General features: G+C 46.6%; 1 protein-coding gene across 1 annotated transcript; it reads left to right on the top strand.

Annotated features, from left to right (window-relative positions):
- Positions 1 to 19,567: 19,567 nt before the first annotated feature.
- On the top strand, positions 19,568 to 20,440 carry EDB91DRAFT_1251169 (uncharacterized protein; the record flags this gene model as incomplete). The annotated part of the gene is made up of 2 exons (XM_041323342.1): positions 19,568 to 19,666; positions 20,108 to 20,440. 2 exons carry the CDS (start codon positions 19,568 to 19,570, stop codon positions 20,438 to 20,440), a joined length of 432 nt encoding a protein of 143 aa, XP_041174479.1.
- Between the last annotated feature and the right edge of the window lie 3,992 nt (positions 20,441 to 24,432).

The following is a 24,432-nucleotide window of genomic DNA, read 5'->3' as shown; positions in this document are numbered from 1 at the left end:
CTCAACATTTCCCACACTCCTCCCCAGTAATTCCTGCCCACCACCATGCCATATCCATCCATCTACTGTAGAGAAGTATTAGTGTATGCTATGTACATATAATAGGCCACAATAGAACACTTTTTTGTTTGTTTTTGTCCCAATATAAGCTCCAGAGACCTGTGCAGATAATACAGGAAAAATGTATCAAAAACACATTCGCATTTTTGTCCCTTCAATGATAGTGTTGAGGCTTACAAGCCGAGAACACGTGCTTACAAAGCACAGGTAACGGACTTATTCTGAGTTTCAGAGAAAACATATGATATATAATGTATCTAGGAGATTTCCATAAAAATCATCATATTCCAATCTCCTATTACTTGTGTTCTGCTTCTATCAAAACACGCACCTAGTTCTAAACTTATAGCCTTGATCACATAAGGTTATGAGCCCTGTTGTGTGCAAATAAGATCATTGTTTTTTAATATCAAAGGAGATCTGTGTCATGAATGTTACCAACTGCATCTAAATTTCAATTATCGAACCCTAAGTCACCTTATCCGATAAGATTAGATTAGATAGATCCCTGATAAGATAAGATGGATAACCGATTAACGATCACTATCTTGAATTCACATCTATACTATATCAACGTCATCCATCTATATCTGTAACCCTAGACATCCGACACTCATCACATCCTTAGAAGTCCTACGATTAGGCAACGGGTTACATCATAAGCATCTACATGCCTCTATGATCAAACCATAACCGAGAGTCCTTTACGAGCTATCTCTCGAAGAGTCATCACTCCTTCACATCGCACATCTTCACTTCTCATGACATGTTAAGAGTTACCTCTGTCATTCACCGAATCCCTTACATAAGAACCTGTTGCACAGTCACAGCTAAACCCTGAACCCTTATCACAGAAGCATTGCTCATAGAGAAGCATGTTCATTACCGAAGACCCTGGAGAATCCCCTAGATCCGATCGTACCCGATACATCTCCAGATCCTATCTAGATCCTTAGATCTAGATCCTCAGATCCTATCTCTTATCGAGATCCTTAATTACTGCTCGAGACTTCTAGTCACAGAACTCTCTCACCCTTCTTCATCTCCGTCCACCCTGAATAGAAGCAGTCCCTGAGAACCCTGCTTAATCACCGATACCCTTGACCCTATGAACCCTTTCCCCTTTTCCCCTTGTAGTTGATTGGTTGATAAGACGCCCTATACCCAGGTGCAATGTTATGACCGTATATAGTTATATCACAACCTTTCATACTCAGCTATCTCCGCTTAGAGAGTAGTATATAGTTTAGGTCGTAGTCAGTAGTACTCCTTAGACTTAACCTCCTCGTTTCTACGTCATCGTAGGGCCTAGACGTTCCCTCTCAAATCCATCCTTGCTTTACCCTCTTCAGACTGAGTCCTGTGGTGTGATCCATACTCCAGACACCTACTAGTTAGGTTAAGGGACGCTGGTCATAACAATCTGACCAAAATCAAACCTGCAAAATGATGGACCAACCTACCGGTTCTTCACTGTTGTCGCTATACCGGATCGAGCACTTGAATGATGAAAATTGGTTGGGATGGAAGTGCCATGTCAAAGCCATCCTATTTGAAAAAAAGGACTCGAAGGATATGTTGAAGGTACTGTCCCTAAGCCAGAAAGAGGCCCAGCGCCTGTATCGGCTCAAAGGGAAGCAGACATTACCAAGTGGGAGACAAATGTTTGTAAAGCCCAGACTGTGATTGAGCTGTCAGTAGCTGACAGCCAAATGATTCACTTATCTGGAGCGAAAATGGCAAAAGAAATGTGGGATCAGCTTAAACTTGTGAAAGAATCACAAGGCAAACAAGCAATCACCACATGGTGGTGGAAGCTGTATAGAACTTTTGCTGATGATGATGATGACATCCCCACACATGTCAAAAATATGAGGGAGATCCAGGAAACCTTACATACGATGGGAAGTTTGGTGTTGGAAGATGATTTCTGCACCATATTGATCTCATCATTACCGAAATTTTGGGACACCTTTACCATGATGTACCAAAATAGGATTGGTGACACATCCGCAATCACTTTGCACAAATTAATCTCCCTTATTTTGGAGGAGAACACGCAAAGGAAAGAAAAACTCTGCAGAAAAGGACATGGAAAAGAGAATGCACTTACCATGAATGTAACGGGCACTAAACAAAGTAAGAGAGAATCACGGCAATGAGGCAATAGAGAGGCCAGATACTGGCGTTGATTCAACGAGGAACAATACAAAGCCCCGAGCACATATAAGTATCTGCTATGGTGATAATGTAAGGTGAAACCGTGAGCAGTATGAGTGTCAATAAGATAATGAATCCGTAATCGTCCGAACTGAGCTGGTCCATGCATGACAGAGTACATCGGCGCAATGTTTAGTAGAGTAAAGTGACCGTGATCTAAATAGAATGACCGTGAGCTACGTATAGTGACCATGACTGTGACATCATCCCCCTTCTAGGGCGAGTGAGGATGATGCTACAGGTCGAGCCTTTCAGCGGGGTGTGAAACGCGACCCCCACGGGTCGTCGTTTGCGTGGGAGGCACGTACTCAGATCTCAATCTTTGATGTACGGCAGTGGGCAACGGAGGACGGGCAGCAGCGGGAGGGACGGCAGCGAGGGCAGGTGCAGAGGGCTCGGAGGACGCGGCGGGCAGAGGGATCTGAAGAGAAGAAGGAGAAGAATTGTTAGTTACAGACAGAGGAGTATGGTAGTTTTTATTGATATCAAATAAATGGGGACGTGGGGAGCATGGATGATGATGATGGAAATGTTCGATGAGCTCATTGAACAAAGTAGGAATGTCAGAAAGGGGAAGCCAAGAATCTTCTGACTCAGGCAGCGATTTCCATCGCACGAGATATTCGTAGCGATGACCAGTCTTGCGACAGTCAAGGATTGATTTAATGTCATTAGCGGGATCGTCGGCGAGGTCGAAGGGAAGTGGCAGGTGAGTGCAAATGGAATTCAGAGGGGTCAACATATGGTTCAAGAAGTGAAACATTAAAAACGGGGTGAAGTTGAGATAAATAGGAGGGGAGTCGAAGAAGGTAAGCGGAAGAGCCGTTTTTGCGAATGATGGGGTATGGACCGAGTCGGCGATGGTCGAGTTTCAAGGATGGGCGTGTAGTCTTGATATTGCGACACAGCAACCAGACCAATTGGCCTGGTTTAAACTCTGGTGCAGGTAAGTTCTTTTTATTATAGTATTTGGCTTGGGTATGTTGTGCGAACTGTAGCTTGGTGCGAAGCTCTTCATGAATCGTGTCGAGTCGCGCAGCGAGGTCAGCAGCAGCAGGAATGGTTGAACGTTCGGTGATCTGTGGCTCGAAGGTTGGGTGATAGGCATAGTTAGTGAAAAATGGAGTCTGATGAATAGAGGAGTTCTCGAGATTGTTGAATGCGAATTCGGCGAGAGGGAGGTAATCAACCCAATCATCCTGTTGATACGAACAATAGGCGTGGAGATAAGTCTCCAATGTCTGGTTTGTGCGTTCCGTCAGACCATCAGTCTGCGGATGGTACACTGTTGATGTGCGAGTGTCTATTTTCAGTAATGAAGTAAGTTCAGACCAGAATTTGGATATAAAAATGGAGCCGCAGTCGGAGACAATGGAATCAGGTAAACCGTGCAAGTGAAAAATGCGATCGAGAAATAACCAGGCAAGGTCAGGAGCAGATAGGGTCTCCTGACATGGGATGAAGTGTGCGTAGCGTGTGAGGTGGTTGCAAACAACCCAGATTGAGTCATAATTGTGTGATGCTGGGAGTTTGATGATGAAGTCCATGGATATGGATTTCCATGGACGAGAAGGGATGTTGAGAGGTTGGAGTAAGCCGTAGGGCTTGTGGCGAGGCATTTTGATGTGAGCGCAGGTGTTGCAGGCTTCTACATAGTGTCAGACAAATGTTTGCATGCTGGGCCATGAGTAGTCCCTGGCGACAAGTCCGAATGTTTGATTACAACCTGGATGACCTGCGATGACAGCATCATGACGAGAGAACAGAGTGTCAGCATGTAACGGAGAGGGAACGAAGAGTTTTCCTTTGTGGAATACGAGACCGCCTTCGGATGTGAAGTCTGGATTCCCGCACATGAGGGCTTCTCTCCACTCAGTGTCTTCTCAAAACGCCGTTTTGAAATGTTCGAGGAGGGCCGAGTTGTTGATGGATAGGGTTGTGATAGCATTGAGGCTGGTCGGAGATAAGGATTCTGTGTGTTTGGTTGTTAGTATGATGTGATTTTGACCCAATAGGGTCTCATCCCCCTTCTGCGGGGAGAAATCAGGCTGATGAGAGGGAGCATCAGCAATATTGCCTTTGCCCGGGGCCCATGATAAGGAGAAATCAAAGTCAGAAAGGAACATCGCCCAATGCACCTGGCGGCGATTGAGGACATGGGATGACATAAAATACTCTAAGTTCTTGTGATTGGAAATGACGGAAATGGGGAAAGGTGAGCCGAGTAACCATGCTCACATGTCATGGAAGGTATCAATGACGGCGAGTAATTCCTTGTCGTGCACCTCATAATTGATTTACACGGGGGACAGCTTGTGAGAGTAGAATGCAACTGGGTGCAGGTGGCTGTCATGGTCGGGTTGTTGGAACACCCCTGAGATTGCAAAATCAGAGGCATCCATAGACACAGTGCATGGCTTCTGCAGGTTGAAATGCTGGAGGACAGGGGATAATATGAATGCCCATTTGAGCGCGTCAAAAGCACTGCGGGCAGCACCTGTGAAGTTGAAAGGGACATTCTTTTGAGTCAAGGAAGTTAGTGGATGAGTGATACGAGAATAACCATTAATGAAACGACAATAAAAATTAGTGAACCCCAGAAATGACTGGACATCTTTTACAGATGTTGGTCCAGGCCACGAGACGACAGTATCGAGTTTCTTCGGGTTCATTTTGATGCCATCGGTACCGATGACATAACCGAGATACTTGACCTCCGACTTGTCCCATTCGCACTTTGCGGGGTTAGTGCAAAGATGGGCATCACGAAGTCGGTCAAGTACAAGCCGAACATGCTTGTTGTGGTCATCCTGATTGTGAGAGAAGATTAGAATGTCGTCTAGATAGACGACACAGATTATGTCAAGTAAATTGTGGAGGGTATCTTGAATGAAGGCTTGAAAGGCGGCGGGAGCATTAGTGAGACCATAAGGGACTACAAGGTGTTCAAATAATCCAAGTGGTGTCTGAAACACTGTTTTCCACTCGTCACCCTCTTTGATTCGAAGGTGGCTATAAGCCGACTTTAGGTCAATAACAGAGAAAACCTTGCAGCCTTGAACGCGATTGAGTAGATTGTGGACAAGGGGAATGGGGTATTGATTCTTCTTGGTGATTGCATTGAGACCGCGATAATCAACACATAAGCGAAGCTCGCCAGTCTTTTTGCAGATGAAAAGGACAGGGGCACCCGCAGAAGAAGTAGAACTGCGAATGTGACCCCAGTTGAGGTTTTTATGAACGTACTCAGCGAGCGCCTCGCATTCTGGGGGAGTGAGACGGTAGAGGGGTCCAAAAGGAGGTGTCTTCCCCTCCTCAATCTCGATGTCGACGTCATAGGCTCGATGAGGGGGTAGCTTTTCGAACTCGGAGGGAGAGAAGACCGTGGAAGCATAGTCCATATACTTGGTAGGGATGGCATTGAGAAGTTCGTCATCAATGTGAGAAGCAGTTGGAACCTTGTTGTCGACGGAGTCAACTGGAGATGATGTAGTGGCACGGATGTAGACGGGGGACGTTGGGGAGTGGTAGTGGAGGAGGCAAGCGTCTGGATTGGTGTGGGCCAACTGTGCAAACTTTTTCGCTGAGATGAGACGGATACTGGGTGGTCGAGGGAACAAACTTGGGGAGATGGAGTGACCATAGCCATTCCGTGCGACAAGAGTCGAGAGGAACGAGGTTGTCACACCACTAAGACTGGGGTCCGGATCAGTCTTAGGTGGGGCAAAAGATGGTAGTGAGGGTGTTGAGAATGCGTGGGCTAAGTACGAGGTAGCGTCAGAAAGACCAAAGCCTATTCCAACAGCGGTCGCGGAATTGAGTTTCGAGGGTGGTTGTCATATACCGGATCCGAGTACCCCCAGTACCTCCTATGAGCATCCCCACTGCTGGCCTGACCCCTGTTTCCCCGTCCGCTTCATTCCTCCTTCCCCAACAATGCACGAAGTGCATCTCAGCAGGATTAGCCCTGCTACCTCCGCCCAACTCCGTTCCACTCTTCCGACATTACCCCTATGTCCTCCGACCCCATACCCCTTCCATCCGACCCTATCTGGGGTTCTGCTCCTCCGCCCTATTGGTCCGCCCGATCCTATTCCTACTCCCTCCGCTTTTCTGCCCTGCTCGGATCCTTCGGTTCCGCTCGTATTGACCCACCCGACCATTAGTCCGTCCGACCGCCTCACTGGTCCACTCCTAGACTAGGAACTACTCAACTGGTCCTATCCCTGTTTAGTATTATAGTTCCGCTTTTCGGGTTCCTGGTAATTCCTATACCCTAGCGAGTTCTGATCCATCGCGTACATACTTTCCTCCAAGCCTTTTCTCATATGTCTCAGTCATCCTATTGTAATCCTGTACACTCAGCACATAGCCTTCTGCTATGCTATGCTCATCACTTAGAGTATATAAACCTATGTACACTTGTCTGTAGATACTCAGTCTGAATATTACCTTTTCTAAGCCCTGCTCTTCTGTCCTTTGACTTAAAAGTCTTTCCCAAGTCAAAACTCCTGTTCCCCAGCCTAGGGGATTGACTCCCTAGGTTGGCTGTCCTCTGATCCTCCAACCCTCCGCTTCCCTGCTTCCCCGTTCCTCCGTCCCACTGGTTCTGCTGGTTCTGCTGGTTCTGCTATTCTGCAGGTTCTGCTATTCTGCGAGTTCCGCTATTCTGTGGGTTCTGCTATCCTGCAGGTTCCACTGTTCCACTGTTCCTCCATCCCCCCGTTCCTCTGCTCATCCGACTCCCCATGCATCGGCCGCACTTTCCTGCGCATCAGATCCGATCCCTGCACTCCCTCATATCCGCCCCCTCCGTTCCGCTCTGCCTTGGACTTCATCCGAGCAGTTCCTCCCACTCCGTTCCTACTGTGGGTTCCGACCCCAGTAGTCCCCCGCCTCTCTCCTGTTGGGTGGAACCCCTGCCTGACTTTCCCGCGCTCACCTAGTAGTCTGACAGTCCTCCTTCAGAGGATCCCCATTCCGACGTCCTGTCGGAACCCATAAAACTCGCATCAGACTACATCCCAAAATTAGGGGCACGTACTCGGGTAAGGGGCACAGCGTACGAGCTGAAGCCAAGCCCCCCAGACTCCACTTTACCCCGAGCACGGTCTTAACAGTGGTATAGATAGCTTAGGACCAAAGCCCTTTGCTGTAACAATAATGGGATTCTTGCAAGTGAGCCCACAACAGTCGAGAGAGAGAGTAGACTCTTCCCAATCAATGTTGGGGTTGTGCTCGCAAAGCCAATCCAAACCTAAGATGACAGGGTAAGCGACAGACACGACCGCAAGAGGTCATATCTCTTTGTGTCCAGCAACAGAAATATGAGTGATGACATCATGGGTGATTAGCCCAGATGCAATAGGACAGTTGTCAACTGCCATGATAGGTATTGGCGTCTCTTTGACGCGACGCGGGAGAGAATGATGAGAGGCAAAACGGTCCGAAATACAAGAGGTAGTAGCACCACAATCAACAAGGGCAAAGGTGTTGATGGGTTGCTTATTGGGGAAAGAAAGGCGAACTGAGATAAAGAAATGCAAGGGGGAATTCAAGTAGGAGTTGGAAGCAAAGACATAGGCAGGAGCAGACTTTACGATTGGGGCATAACTTCCATCTGAGAGACAGATATGGGTAGGATCCAGCACTGCAAGGTGGCTCTGACATGTCCTGTCGTCTACAACCGGATGCCCTGGGACAGGATGACAACTGGTCAGGCTTTTCCCGAGTCATTCCGTGCATTGAATTTCTTCTTTGCACATTCAGACATGTTCAGGCAGTTTTTTACGGTGTGCTCAGCACCTCCGCAGTACAGTGTTATGGCCAACGTTCACCAATAATGATGAAGGCGAGTTCACAACCACTAGGACTCGGTCAAAGATGATGAGGAACAGGATAGTATTGAGCGTGAACGTCTAAGTCACTACAACAGTAGAAACGAAGAGGTTAAGTCTAAGGAGTACTTACGCTACCTAGCCTACTCTTATACATAACATTGAATAGGAGTCTGAAAGAAATCAGCCAATGAGAAAAGAGTTGTACGATACTGCGGATTACTAAGTATGACTCATGATATATAAGCGAATGAGTAAGACGGCAACTAAACAGAAACCCAAGTTCCGACCGGTTCTTCTTTGGGAAGCGAGATTGTTCTAGCCCGTGGAGTAGGGGAGCCAATCAGAGAAACCATGGGTGATATGTGAAGAGGTGAAGGTGTGACAGGGTGAGAAGTCACGTGACCGGTTCGGGTACTGGAAGTAGCCGAAGGAAAACCAAGAAATGAAAAATGGTTCATGTTAGGAATTCGTGACATACAGGCAGAGACCCTGAGCGAAACACCTGTCACGTTCCTCTTTGGTGAGAGGCTGATGTGGTACCGTTTTGGTCGTGTCAATCTCCATCAGGATCCCAGGAGGGAGCGAGGTCGAAGTCAATCGCTTGGGTTGAGCATAGCGCTGAGTGGTGGTGTTGTTGCTAGTCTGCTGACGGGGCACGGGTTTCTTCGCAGACTTGCATTCCACATCGCGATGGTGGAGTCGATTGTCAATGGCAATTGTGAGGTTGACATACTCGTCAAATTCCTCAGGCAGGCTGTGAATGGTAAGCAACAAATCCTTAACTTTGTCTTTCAACCCTTTGTAGTATTTCTGGATGGTGGTTGAGGTGTTGAAATTGACGTAAACCAGTAACTTATGGAATTTGGACGCATAGTTCACACAGCTTCCAGTCTGCCGGAGGTTCTTGATTTTTCGGAGGGTGGTGCCCTTGGTGTCAGGATCCCTGAAATGCTGTCTGAAATCTTCGATCAGTAAGTCAAAATCATGAAGTAGCTCGTCATCGGTGCGGCGGATTGCCGTGAACCAAGAGTGTGGTGAGCCATTATTGAGGTACATGGACAAGTACAAAGCTTTGTCCATGTCAGTAGGTAGGGAAGAACGTGAGAGCTCTATAGCGCTAAGTATCTTGTCTATGAAGGCATCAACCTCGGTTGCACTGCCCTTGAATAGGCATGGCTCCCGAAATTTAGCAACACTCCGCAGAACGACCGATTCCGAAGAATTGTGGGACCCAGCAGCACTATGTGGCATGGTGGGAAATCTAAGAGCAGCTATCTTGTCAGTAATATCCTCAAGAGCGCGTCCAATGGTGCGCTGATTCTCATCTAGGCAGAACGAGCTTTGTCCAAGTGCAGTGATGGCTTGCAAAACTTCGTGGAAGTTCTCCAGGGTCGGTACAAAAGTGGACTGAGATGGGAGTGGGTGCTCCATGTCCGGGTTTGAACTATTGGGGTCAGGCATGTTAGTAGAATAAAGCCCTAAGGCAATGGTAGAATAGATTAAGAAAAGTTACTAGTCCCAAGAGTCGGGTTGACGAGTTGGTGGTTGAATCAAACTGTAACGGGCACTAAACGAAGTAAGAGAGAATCGCGGCAATGAGGCAATAGAGAGGCCAGATACTGGCGTTGATTCAACAAGGAACAATACAAAGCCCCGAGCACATATAAGTATCTGCTATGGTGATAATGTAAGGTGAAACCATGAGCAGTATGAGTGTCAATAAGATAACGAATCCGTAATCGTCCGAACGAGCTGGTCCGTGCATGATGGAGTACATCAGTGCAATGTTTAGTAGAGTAAAGTGACCGTGATCTAAATAGAATGACCATGAGCTATGTATAGTGACCATGACCATGACAATGAAGGAAAAGAATCTGAAAAAGAAGCATGAAAGGAAGGAAGTCAAGAAGTGTTGAATCTGCAAAAAGTCTGGCCACACCGATCAGGACTGCTGGTTCAAGGACAAGCAGACCAAATGCTCCAACTGCCATAAGAGTGGGCATGCTATTGAGACATGCTGGAGCAAAGGAGGTGGACAGGGAGGCACAGTACCATCTAAACCTTCTCCCCTGAAGTGCGCCAAGAAAGACAATGTGAATGTCGTTGAAGACATTAATGATGTTGCTGAGGATGTGCAATATTATGAGGAGGAAGATGTTGCCTTTTTAGGCGATGATATGGAAGAGGTTGTTGAAGAACAACCTGATGTACCTCAGGCTAATTATAGCCAAGGTGAATATGACAAGTTGATCAAGTTTGATTGGCTTGCTGACTCGGGCACCACATCACACATCATGAAGATTAAATCCGCATTAATGGATTATGTTCCGCTTAAATCCCATAAAGTTACAGGAATAAGTAACCAGTCTATTAAAGCTGAGGGATGAGGGACAGTTGAACTTGCGAGTAGCGTAGGTAAACTTCAGATTAGGTGTAAATTAAAAAATGTCCTGTGTGTACCGACTGCAATGAATAACCTTGTGTCTATGACCCACCTAGACAGAGAGGGAGGACATGCAATTATGGGAAATGGCAGAGTAACTCTTAAAGCACCCGGAGGACATATCATTGCCAAAGGGAAGCTTCATAACGGGTTATATTTATTAAATCATACTCGGTGTTAAGACCATGCTCAGGGGTAAAGTGGAGTCTGAGGGGCTTGGCTTCAGCTCGTACGCTGCGCCCCTTACCTGAGTATGTGCCCCTAATTTTGGAATGTAGTCTGACACGAGTTCTATGAGTTCTGACAGGATGTCGGAACGGGGGTCCTCTGAAGGAGGACCGATGGACTACTAGGTGAGCACAGGAAAGTCGAGTGGGGGTTGTTCCACCTGACAGGAGGGAGGCGGGAGACTACTGTGGTCGGAACCAACAGTAGAAGCAGAGTGGAAGGGGCTGCTTGGACGAAGTCTGAAGCAGAGCAGAACGGAGGGGATGGATGCAAGAGTGTGGGGTTTAGTTCCGATGCACGGGAAGTCGGACAAGTGGAAGAACGGGGGAACGGGGGAACAGTAGGGGGGAATGGGGGAACGGGGGAACAGGGGAGCGGAGGATTGGAGGATTGGAGGATTGGAGGATTGGAGGATTGGAGGATTGGAGGATTGGAGGATTGGAGGATCGGAGGGTGGCCAACCTAGGGAGTCAATCCCCTAGGCCAGCTAACAGGAGTTGACTAGGATCAGGCCCAAGTCAAAGAACAGAAGAGCAGGGCTTAGAAAAGGTAATATTCAGACTGAGTATCTACAGACAAATGTACATATGTTTATATACTCTAAGTGATGAGCATAGCATAGCAGAAGGCTATGTGCTGAGTGTACAGGATTACAATAGGATGACTGAGACATACGAGAATAAGGCTCGGGGAACAATATGTATGCGACAGATCAGAATCGCTAGGGTATAGGGATTACCGGTGATCCGAAAAGTGGAACTATAATACTAAACGGGGATAGGACCAGTTGAGTGGTTCCTAGTCTAGGAGGGGACCAGTGAGGCGGTTGGATGGACTAATAGTTGGGTGGGACAAGACGAGTGGAACTGAGCGGGTCGGAAAAGTGGAGGGAGTAGGAGTAGGATCAGGCGGACCAATAGGGCAGAGGAGCAGAACCCCAGATAGGGTTGGATGGAAGGGGTATGGTGTTGGAGGACATAGGGGTAGTGTTGGAAAAGCGGAACTGGGTTGGGCAGAGGTAGCAGGGCTAATCCTGCTGAGATGCAGTTCATGCATTGTCAGGGAAGGAGGAATGGAGCGGATGGGGAAACAGGGGGTCGAACCAGGGGTGGGGATGTTCACAGGTGGTATTGGAGGTGCTTGGATCCAGTATATGACACTCGGGCGAAATTACAAAAGACAACTAAAATATATACTGCCCAAGAAGTCAAACCTGTAGATTGGCTTACCTGGCACAAGAGATTTGGCCATGTAGCCTTTAGCGGCCTAAAGCGCCTATACAGAGAAGGATTAGTAGAAGGTATGAAGGTGTTAGATGAAAATTCACCTATGCTGCAGTGCAAAGCCTGTATACAGGCAACACATGTGAGAGATTCATTTCTGCATGCGACGGATCATCGTTCCGGATCACTTGGGGAACTCACCCACAGTAATGTATGGGGACCAGCAAGGGTACAGTCTATTGGTGGATCTAAATATTATATCTCGTTCACGGACAACTGCTCCCAAAGGTGCAGTGTCGAGTTCATGAAATGAAAGAATGAGGCATCCACCAAAATAAAACAATATGCGACATACCTAAAGAAACATTGGACGGATCAACTGAAAAAGTTCCGAGTTGACAATGGAATAGAATATATTAATAATGACTTAAAAACCTGGTGTAAAAATGAGGGGATTGAGCTCCAGACTACTGCACCGTCCTCACCTGAGCAAAATGGTGTGTCTGAGAGACTCAACTGCACATTAGCAGAGCTTGCTCGAGCAATGCTAATTGAAAAAGACTTAGTGGAGTCTTTATGGGCAGAAGTGGTATCACATGCCATATATATTCGAAATCATGAGCCTACATGAGCGCTACAAGGTGCAATGCCAGAGGAACTATGGAATGGTAAGAAACCCAATATAACTCACCTACAAGAATTTGGTGCACCGGTATATGTGCTCCAAGAGGGCACAAATCAATCTAAAATGAGTCCAAAGTCAGTAAAGCAAATCTTTGTGGGATTTGCAGACGAACCTAAAGCGATAAAATATTATAATACATGGACACACCAAATCAGAGTGTCAAGGAACTTCAAGTTCCTGACAAACCTCCTGACAATGGACGCACCAGATGCACAGCACGAGGGGGAGACAGAAAGAATGGACGCACTGCCATCAGCAAGCGCAACATCTTCTGTAAATAAAAACCATTCAAATGAAAATCAGCATGATCATCTGATGAGAGAAGACGAGAACTCACCCTTAAAAGGAAACATCTTCCTGAAGATGAAGAAGATCTACCCAGAAAATCAAAAAGACAAACAGTAAGACATGATTATCGTCAGTTGAATGACTCAGAACCAGAATGGGCTTACCTCGAATGTGAGTGTCACGAAATCAAAGATGAACTCACTGAGGCAGATATAGTTCTAACCACATTTGCCAATAATGGCAGCTTTGAACCACAGAGGATACACAGGGATGAGAAACAGACATGGATGGTCTGGCGCTCGACACAACCCATGCCCAATGCAAGAGAACTTTTCGGAAGAATTACTGACTAAGCATATGCTCTTCAGCTCCATTAGCAACAACATTCTGGAGGATCACTCATGAAGTCCCAAAGAGTACTGAATGCAGGAATACCGGCTTCCTTGCAACCTTGCTGAATCTCTGAGTTACCAATGTAGTTGGAAGTGATGAAGACGACCTCTGCCTGCCAGGAGTCATATACCTCCTTCAAGATCTTCATGGTGGGCAGATGGCCACCATGTGTCTTGGAGTCCCAGAGGAGTAGACGCTCTGGACCAACGTGCCTGTGAATGAGGCCACTAATGGTTGGGCCAAATGTCTTCTCTTGATCGGAGCCTAGCTGACATGTCAGTTATATGATGGGATTCCTGTGTTTCAAATTGTCTTACGGATCAAAATTAAGTACCTGTTCACGTGATCAGCTAGATGAGCCGAAATCACTGAAAGAAGTGCAAGCATCAGATGATTGGCCAAATTGGGAACAAGCAGTGCAGCAGAACTTACCCAATTGGACCAAATGGGCACCTGGGAACTGGTAGATCCCCCAAAATATTGCACCCTCATCGGGAACAAGTGGGTACTTGTAAAGAAAACAAATAAAGAGGGGGAGGTGGTCAAATACAAAGCACAGTTAGTAGCCAAAGGGTACTCACAGATACCAGTGATGGACTATACAGACACCTTTTCACCAGTGGTGCACCTAGAAACAATAAGATCAATGATGTCCATGGCAGCATCCCTCAACTGGGAAGTGCAGTAGATGGATGTCAAAGGGGCGTACCTTAATGGCATGCTAAAAGAGGAAGTCTATATGGAACAGCCCAAAGGCTATAATGATGGAACCAGCCAAGTATGCAGACTGCAAAAAACCCTCTATGGGCTAAAACAGTCGGGCCGAGAATGGAACCTAGAGCTGAACAGCTGCCTGACAAGCATTGGATTCAGATGACTGAGATCTGATCCGTGCACACACATCAGAGAGACTGCAGATGGAACAGAAATAATTACCATATGGGTCGATGACCTATTATTATTTGCAGATCACTCAAGTCTGATGGATCAATTAAAGGCGCAACTTAAAAATATCCTAGATGTTACTGACCTAGGAGAACTGAGAAAAATTGTTGGGATTGAAATTACTTGAAATAGGCCTAACAGGTCAATCTGACTCATGCAGACCAAATATATTGAGTCTATCCTAGCAAAACAAGGTCTCCAGTCATGTAATTCAGTAGGTATGCTGCTAGATCCAAAGATCATACTTGAGAAAGAAGTGACTGGCCAGGAAAGCAACCAAAGTAACGGTTATGCATCATTGATCGGATCATTGATGTATTTGGTGGTAGCCACACATCCGGACATAGCATATGCTATACAGAGACTTAGCTCATTCACTGCAAACCCAGGATTAGCACATTGGGTAGCAGCAAAACATGTTTTAAGATACTTAGCTGGAACACAAGAGCTTGGAATCAAGTATCAAGGTACCAGAGAACTCGACAAAAGCAAAATTTGATTTGTTGGATGGTCGGACACTGATTATGTGAACAACCCAAGAGATCGGATATCCATATCAGGATATGTCTTTAAACTTGGAGGTGAAGCAATCACCTGGAGCTCAAAAAAGCAAAATGCAGTTTCTCTTTCATCAATGGAAGCAGAATATGCTATGATGGCTCACGCTGCACATGAAGCCATATGGCTCTGAAATTTATTCAAGGAACTAAACTTACCTCAGAATGATCCAACCATTCTTCACAGAGACAATATGTCCTCACTCGCAATTGCGCGAGACCCACAATATCACGCGAGGTCCAAACACTTTGATGTAAAGGACCACTACATCAGGCAGAAGATCCAAGATTGGGTGATTCATAATCAGTACTGCCGCACTGATGAAATGATCGCAGACATATTGACGAAGCCGCTACACAAGCCAAAACATTGTAAATTTACCAATGATCTAGGCATGGCCTCGGCTTGAGGGGGAGTGTTGAGGCTTACAAGCCAAGAACACATACTTACAAAGCACAGGTAACAGACTTGTTCTGAGTTTTGGAGTAAACATATGATATATAATGTATCTAGGAGATTTCCGTAAAAATCATCATATTCCGATCTCCTATTACTCGTGTTCTGCTTCTATCAAAACACGTGTCTAGTTCTAAACTTATAGCCTTAATCACATAAGATAGAATGTCTTAGCACACTATTTATATGTTTTTTGAGTATATAAGAGTCTATTCCACCGCTTGTTTGGCCCTCTAAAGGTCCCTGCAGCACCAGATGTAGTATGCACACTGTTAAGACCATGCTCAGGGGTAAGATGGAGTCTGAGGGACTTAGCTTCAGCTTGTGCACTGCGCCCCTTACCCAAGTACATGCCCCTAATTTTGGATTGTAGTCCAACTCAAGTTCTACGAGCTCCGACAGAACATCGGAGCAGAGGTCCTCCAAAGGGGGACTGATGGACTACTGGATGAGCGCAGGAATGTTGGGCAGAGATTGGTCCGCCCTACAGGGGAGAGTTGGAGGACTACTGCAGTCGGAGCTAGCAGTAGGAGCAGAGCAGAGGAGACTGCTTGGACGAAGTCTGAAGCAGAATGGGAACACGGAGGACAGAAATACAGGAGTATTGGTCGCAAGTCCGATGCATGGGAAAGGTGGCTGAGGCACGGGAAGTCGGATGAGCAGAGGAGGCAGCCGACCTAGGGAGTCAATCCCCTAGGCCGGCAGACAGGAGTTGCCAAGGGTTTGCCCAAGAGCAAGGACAAGAGAGCAGGGCTTAGAAAAGGTAATATTCAGACTAAAGATCTACAGACAGATGTACATATGCTTATTACTCTAAGTAAGTAGCATAGCATAGCAAAAGGCTATATGCTGAGTGTACAGAGTTACTAGAAAGATGACTGAGACATATGAGAAAGAGGCTTGGAGAATAGTATGTACACATGTTGTATACTGGATCCAAGCACCTCCAATACCACCTGTGAACATCCCTACCACTAGTCCGACCCCCTGTTTCCCCATCTGCTCCATCCCTCCTTCTCCGACAATGCATGAAGTGCATCTCAGCAGGACCAGCCCTGCTACCTCCGCCCAACTCTATTCCACTTCTCCAACACTACCCCTATTTTCTCCAACACTATATCCCATACCTCTGGATCCGGAAGTCTGGATTCTCCCCTATGAAAGTCTGGTTCTCTGTCCTGTTGTCCACCCAGTGCTCTGCTTTCATCTCCGGACTTACACCTGTCTCCTTTAAGAATACTGCTCTCTGGCTACCAGTTGTACACCTTTCTGCTTTGCTTACTGATCTGTCCATTTGCACTTCATTTCCGACCTCATTTCCTTGATCCGTTGTACACTTACTAATAGACCCTCCACATGCTTCAGACATAGCTTTTACTGTGCTGACTGATTACTTACATGATACCTACAGTATATAAACTCCTGTAAAACTCAGGAACTCCTCAGTTCGAATATCATCTTAGTTCTGCTCATTCCTGCTTCTCCGGACTTGAGTCTAACCTCTTGTCTACCTCCAAGTCTTAGGGTTAAAACCTTAGGACTAAACCTCTGGCTCTACCTTAGGGTAGTCTAAACTCTGTTCTGTTTCTACTCCAGACCTGTCCGCAGTAGCCTTACTCTGTTCTCTCCTAGCCTTCCGGATTGCCGAACTCCCCCCACGTCTGACCTCCAGACTTCCCCTCTGCCTCTCGGAAATTAAAGGGCATGTACTCAGGTAAGGGGCACAGCACACGAGCTGAAGCCGAAGCCCTTTGAGTGACCTTCCCCTTGAGCACAACCTTAACAACACAACAGATCAATGATCACTCGGGTATAGGGATTACAAGTGATCCAAAAGGAGGAACCATGATACCAAAAGGAGGTAGGACCAGTTGAGTGGTTCCTAGTCTAGAAGCGGACCAGTCAGGCAGTCAGGTGGACTGATACAAGAGAAACTGGAGGAACCAAGTGGGTTGGAAAAGCGGAGATGGTGGAAGGAGTAGGAGTAGGATCGGGCAGACCGATATGGCAGAGGAGTGAAGCTCCAGATAGGGTTGGATGGTAGGGATATGGTGTCGGAGGAAATAGGGGTAGTGTCAGAGGAGCAGAGCAGAGTCGGGCAGAGGTAGCAGGGCTAGTCCTGCTGAGATGCACTTTGTGCATTGTCAGAGATGGAGCGGAGAGGGAAACAGGGGGTCGTACCAGCAGTAGGGATGTTCACAGGTGGTATTGGAGGTGCTCAGATCTGGTATATGACACACACAAAAATAACAAATAGCTTCGCATTTTTTCTGTTTTAACTATATGGACTTGAAAATATGATCCCCGGTGACCTTTAAATAGTGTATACCATATATGAGCAGCATAAGATCACAGGTTCAGTCCCTGGGGTGCTGCACTGTACAACTTTGTGGGGGAGTAATGCTGTAATTACAATATACATAAATGCATTATCTCATGATAACTACAAGAGCCAGATAGGCAACTGCACAGGTATGGGTAACCTGTACAGGTTTGGGGTGCAGGTATCACCCGGGTATAGGTAAGGGTCCAACACCTGCATACCTGTACCCGTACCCATACTGTGAGTCATTTGGGGCCCCACAATGACAGGAGTAGCTGAGGGATTCGTAGAAGCTGGTCCTAAAGGAGCAGAGGAAGAGGTGGCTACAGAATTATCTGACACGGTAGAAGGGGCAGCAGCAGAGGTCATGATTTGTGTGTCAGAAAAATTGGACTAAAACTGTAGGGCGTCACACAAATGGGGAGCATCAGTAAACTACTAAACCTTGCACAGTGTTTGCCAATTTTCACAGCTCTCACAGCACCACAGAACCTCACAGAACTTGGTAATGCTGATGTAAGTCATTGTTCAACTTGTTGAAATTTTCAGAAGTCTTTGTTCTACACTTCGACTCTTAACTTCTACCTGCACCACTGCCATCCTTCAAGTAAGTCTTTTAATTTCTTTATTTTCTTATTACTGCTTGCTTATATTTACCTTAACCACCCTCTCCCACCCTCTCAGCACAGTTGGCAGACTCGACACTAACTACTTCGACCTTAGTTGATCCGTTCCCCAGCACTGATGGGCCTCGTGCCCTCTCCTTGTGCTGTCTCTCATGCTTGTATGCCCCGTCTCTCACCTCGTCTCTCGTGTTCCTGTGCCCCATTTCTTGCCTGTCTCTCATGCCCCATCTCTCACTCGTCTCTCATGCCCCATCTCGCCCATTCTCATGCCCCATCTCTCGCCCCATCTCTCTTGCCTGTCTCTCGTGCCCTGTCATGCCCCGTCTCTTGCCCATCTTTCTTGCCACTCAAAGGTGTGTTTTTTATGTATGTATGTATGTATGTATGTATGTATGTATGTATGTATGTATGTATGTATATATGTATATACATTACTTACTAGTATTTTCATGCTTGTTTGTGTTTGCGCTTGTTCATTCGCGGCGCATGCAATAGGTGCATTTTTTCATTTTCATTTATATATACATTACTAACAACTTGTCTTTATGACAGTGCTATCACAACAATGATGGCAACTCAATGACACAACACGACAACAACATGACTATGATGACGACCCATTCTCTCACACTCTCGCACTTTGATTATCTCACATCCTTACTCACTGTTTGTATTGATGAGTCCAGTAGAGTAGTTGCTTCTTTTGCAATCCATTTGTTTACATTTAATTTTACATGTTTGACTTGAGTTAATACAAAAATGAAAAAAGCGATTTCTAATATGTTTGGGAAGGTTCTGTGTAACTAGAGGGCTACTGTGGAGCTCTGGGAAGCTCTGTACAGAGCTGTACAGAGATGTGGCATTGCCATGATCGAGGATAGAGATTGAGGCAGAAAGAATAGACGAAGCCAAGAACTAGGTGCCTAAGCCAATGTTCGTGGTTCTGACTTAGAATGACTCGAGTGTCTTAGAAGTATTTGATTTCTCTTTATCACAGGCTCTTCACATGCTACTAGTATTTAAACCCTACTTGTACTGTAAAGATCCCTTAGTTCTTCTCCAATCGAATCAGACTGGTATCTGGTGACTTTGTGATAAGGATTCTATTCTATTCTATTCTATTCCATTCCTTGTGACGACACATCAAGTCTTATCAACTTTGACTGCCGTCAAATATTTTTTCACCTTCAACCAAGTCTTAGCTTATCTTTAAAACCTTCTCTTGTCACCTTGTCAACTGGTCTGGCCCACCACGTTAATCAACAGTGACTACTCCAATATGTCTTCAAAACCCCAACAAACTACGTATAACACCCGCTTGCACACTCGCGCTAGAGCCAGCTCAGTTTCTATCCCTGCCCATGAGAAAAATGTAAAGGTGCGTGATGACTTCAGAAATCTCATTGTTAACCTACTATCAAGTGTTAAAACCCTGGCAGAGGGCCTGAGATCACCTGTGGAACCACCCGACACTGCAGGATCCCCTTTGACTTCTGCGGGGCGGTCCTACAAGACCAAAAACGAGAGCCAACCCGCATTGAGACCCATACGTTTGTACAGTGACGTGGTCCGTGCGCGAACCCCCTCAGTCGACCCTTGGGTCGACAGGGAGATTAGACTAGCTGCAAGTACTTTAATTGACATACTAACAGTTGAAAATGTACCTGCACCGGCAGAGAAATCCGTGGATATAATGAATTATGAAACGGCGAGTGAGAACAAAGGACTCACCAGCCAACCCAAGGACGATGATGATCGTTCTTGGTCGACCATTGCAAGAAAACACAACTGAAAGACGGTCTTCAATGACGTCAACCAGATCCGGGCAAAGAGACCTGATGAGCTAACAAAAGAGCAAAAGAAAGTAGTTAGCGAAGCTGAACAACAGCTAACAGAAGATGAATGCACTAGAGTGAACCAACGCGAGTATAGCGTCAGGCATAACCGTGGAAACGACATGGAGTCCCCTGGGGAAGGACCATCTAAGGGAAAAGGTCCAGACACTCAGAACTGGGGGGCTATGAACCTAGAAGATGAAGAATTGGATATGGAGGCCCAGTACGCGGCTCTAGAATCCTACAAACTGGCCAAGCAGATGGCCAGTGAATCAGAATCAGAGGACCCAAGTGGGGACGAACCTGGCAATCCATGAGGACGTCAAAGGGATGACAATGATCAAGCCGCCAGAGAGAAAGAGGCGGTAAAAGTCGCTGTAGCGAAAGCAGAGGAACGTCTGCAGAAGGAGTATGAAAGTAAATTAAAGGAACTCACCGCAACATGTAGCCAAAGGACTGGCTTGCAAGGCCTCGAGCGAAACAGACGAACAGAGATCCCATAAGGACCCTCATGGACAAAGTGGTTAACCCCACCTCTGACCATCGGGAGTGCAGGCAAACCCCACAGGCTATGGAGCCTGTGCATCAAGTACCCGCCAAGTCCTACATCAGCCAGGCGTTGGGGCGGATTGGTCGTACCAAGACAGGACCAGGCAACTCAGACTCGTCCTCAGAGTCGAGCTCCGATAGTTCAGACAGCTCTGACAATGAATCAAGTTCAACTGAATCCCACAAAAGTGATGAGGCGGCTAAACGTAGGTGTAAGCACTCAAAGAGAAAGACGAGGAAAAGAAAGGACAAGACCACCCTAAAACCAATACCACCCACAGTATATGACGGCGCGGTCGATTCTCGTGTGTTCCACTGATTCATAACTGAGGGAACAGCCTATGTGGAGGACAGCAAAGTAACCTCCAAGAAGAAAGTATTTATACTGTTGCATTACCTGAAGGGTAAAGCACATGAATTCTATATACGAGAAGTATCGGGAGATCCGTACCATTGGAGACTAAGAGAATTCTTCATGGAGATGTTCAATTATTGTTTCCCTATCAATTTTAGGACTAAGCAACACAAAAAGTTGAAACAATGCTTTCAGAACGACAAACCTGTTCGTGATTATATCTATGAACTTAATGAGTTATGGAATATGATTGGGGACATCAATGAACGGGACCGGGTAACTTGACTATGGACAGGATTGAATACAAAAATCCAGCAGGAGCTGTGGAAAAAGGAATTGAATCCTGAGGTATCCTCCTTTAAAGAGGTACAAACCACCACTGAGATAATAGAAATCGCGCACTCAGTAACAACGGGACGGACCAACCATAGTAGGAAGTGTGGCTGCCACCCTGAGGATCGGAAATCCTCGAAGGGATAGAAACTCAGATGGGAGACGACAAGTGTATCGGCCAAACCCACCTGGAGAAACCCGTCAGTCAAAACCCTCAAACAGCAATGGAGGAGATGGGTTTCGATGAAAGGGCGAAACACGAATGGGTCAAAGAAACGACTCACTTAGTACTGAAGAGAAAAACCGCCTGAGCGCTGAAGGATGCTGCTACAACTGTAAGGAGTTGGGTCATCTGTTGTGGAACTGTCCCAAGAAAGTGAATGTGAAATCCAGCTCACCTGGCAAGCCGCCTGGGATACCCAGTTTCGGGATCCATGTGGAAGGTAAACTGTCAGAAGGATTGCGTGGTTTAGCGAATATGACAGAAATGCAGGATGGGTTGTACCTAGGATCGGTGGGCATGTTACTTTCGACTGCCACCGAGTACGTCCTTGAGGGCGATGAAACAGGAACAGCAAGACCATTACGACTGAATGGGTTTTGAGACCCAATAGCCCAGAGGGCGACCAATTTGCTTCAGGGGGTCAAGTACCTGGGCGATGAGCAGCTGGAAACAGATTGGAGTGATTCCGATCGATTCACTGTGTTCAGAACCTCGGATGATAAGTATGCTATTGTTGACCACTCACATCCCGAGATACAAACAAACATTGATAGTGTGAGTTTGGAGAACCCAAAATTTCACTTGGACAGCACATATTTTATCCGTCTGGGCTTGCAGTTAGGGCATGAAGGGCGCGGGCTAAGAAAACAGGATCACGGACACACTGGTCGGAAACCTTCAATGGGAGATCCGATATCGGATCGCTTGGTTTGGTGGCTGAGTGAGTTCAGTCTGATGTGCACCAAGAGCCCGTTCTGCACTCGACGCCCGCATTTCACCTGTCACAAGACCATCAATGGGGACTGGCTGGTGTATGATCAGGGGTTAAACTTACATACCCTAGTACCGAAGGACAAAGCACGTCGGCGAGACTGGGATCCTGAGAGATGGTATGCGTGACAAATACAGCACAAAATGAGGGCACTGACAGATGTCCATTACGATGGGGTGGCCAGACTGTTTAGTCTCCCCTTGGACAATGAAGAAGGACTTCAGCTGGTGATATCCAACTGGATAGACATCAGGAGAATAGTGAGGACCTGTGAGGCTTCGGACAAAGGAAGCCTGCTGTGGGAGATTAGGGTATGCAGAGTGCAGGTGCCCTCTGGAACATACCCGTCATTGCAGCAAAATGCAGCAGTAACCCACAATTTCACCCACACTATACCAAAGCCCATCGTGGTGGTGGTTCGCATTAACGAACGACCTGCTCAAGCGCTAATAGACACAGGTTTGTTAGCAGATTTCATGTTGCTGATGACCACAGAGCAGGTCGAAGCACAACTTACCATGTTAGAAAAACCTCTAACCATTCAACTGGCCGTTCAAGGGTCCAGATCAAAGGTTAATTACAGGACGACAGTCCAATTTCAGTATCAGGGCGTGGATTATAACCGATACTTTGATGTGATTAACTTACAGAATTATGACCTCATACTGGGGACCCCTTTTCTGTATCAGCATAGCATGACTGTAGGGTTCAATGCATCACGCATCATACTAGGAAGCGAGAAACCATTGGCATTGGCGGGAGAAGGGGTGACGACCCTGGAGTCGCGGGTAGCGGAGATCATCAGTGACAAACTTGAGAAAACCCGCGAGTACCTAAAACAGTTAGCACGACTGCTGTGCACTAAAGCTACCAAAACGAAGCTCCCGCCACTCTGTTTAATAAATCATACCATCCCATTAATCGATGAAGCGAAAATTTACCTGTGGTGTCCATCGCGGTGCCCTGAACCGATGCGACCTCAGTGGGCTGAGAAAAGGAGTGCATACTTAGCATCAGGGCATTGGCAAATGACAAGCGCTGGAAATACTGTCCCTATGCTGTTTATACGAAAACCAGGGACAGATCGTCTGTGAATGGTGGTTGATCTTCGAGAAAGAAATAAAAACACGTGGAAACTTAGCTCTCCCCTGCCTGACATGGAGGGTATCTTGCGTTGGGTAGCGCAAAAGAAGTTTCAATCGCTAATGGATGGGCAAGATGCGTACGAACAAATCAGAGTGATTCCTGAACACGTACCGTGGACGGCTATGACTACCCCTGATGGAAACATGGTTAGCTATGTATTACAGCAAGGGGATTGCAATGCACCCGCTACCTACCAAGCCATGATGAATCACCTATTTGGCGAATACATCAGAATCTTCATGGACGTATATCTAGATGATATAATAATATATTCAGATATGCTCGATGACCACATTGAACACATATGAATAATCGTACACATACTCGAGTGCGAACAGCTTTATTTGAGTGAGAAAAAGCTGCAGTTTCTGTGCCCTGTGATGAAAATCCTGGACAGAGTTGTAAGTGACAACAGGATCTGTATGGACCCAGACAAAGTTGACAAGGTCCTGACCTGGAAGACACCCATTAATCGCGACTTATGTCGTGGGTTCATTGGGGCCGTCGGGTACCTCACGGACAATATTCACAAGGTTTGCATACCATTGGGGGTGTTGTCGGCTGTGTGTGGTGGCATGGTGCCATTTCACTGGACAGAAATGGAGCAGCACACTTTTGAGGAAGTAAAGCGATATGTTAGTGCTTGTTCTACGCATCATCGGGTACCGCTTACCTATGGGTCAGATCAGCTGCCAGTATGGATGATGACAGATGCATGCCCCACAGGGGTTGGCAGTGTGGTGGCGCAAGGGCATGACTGGAAATCGGCCAAGATTGCCGCCTTTTACTCGGCAAAGATGAACTCAGCCCAGCGGAATTACCCCATACACGAGCAGGAAATGTTAGCTGGGGTGGAGACTATGCTGCGGCATCGGGACATCCTGCAAGGATGCCCCTTCACTTGGCTGATGGATCATAAAAGCTTGATTTA

Source organism: Suillus paluster, assembly GCF_016628075.1.
Source record: "Suillus paluster strain FC165 chromosome Unknown EDB91scaffold_51, whole genome shotgun sequence".
NCBI lineage: Eukaryota > Fungi > Basidiomycota > Agaricomycetes > Boletales > Suillaceae > Suillus > Suillus paluster.
The sequence above is the reverse complement of the archived record's forward strand: the minus strand, read 5'-3'. Positions and strand labels throughout refer to the sequence as shown.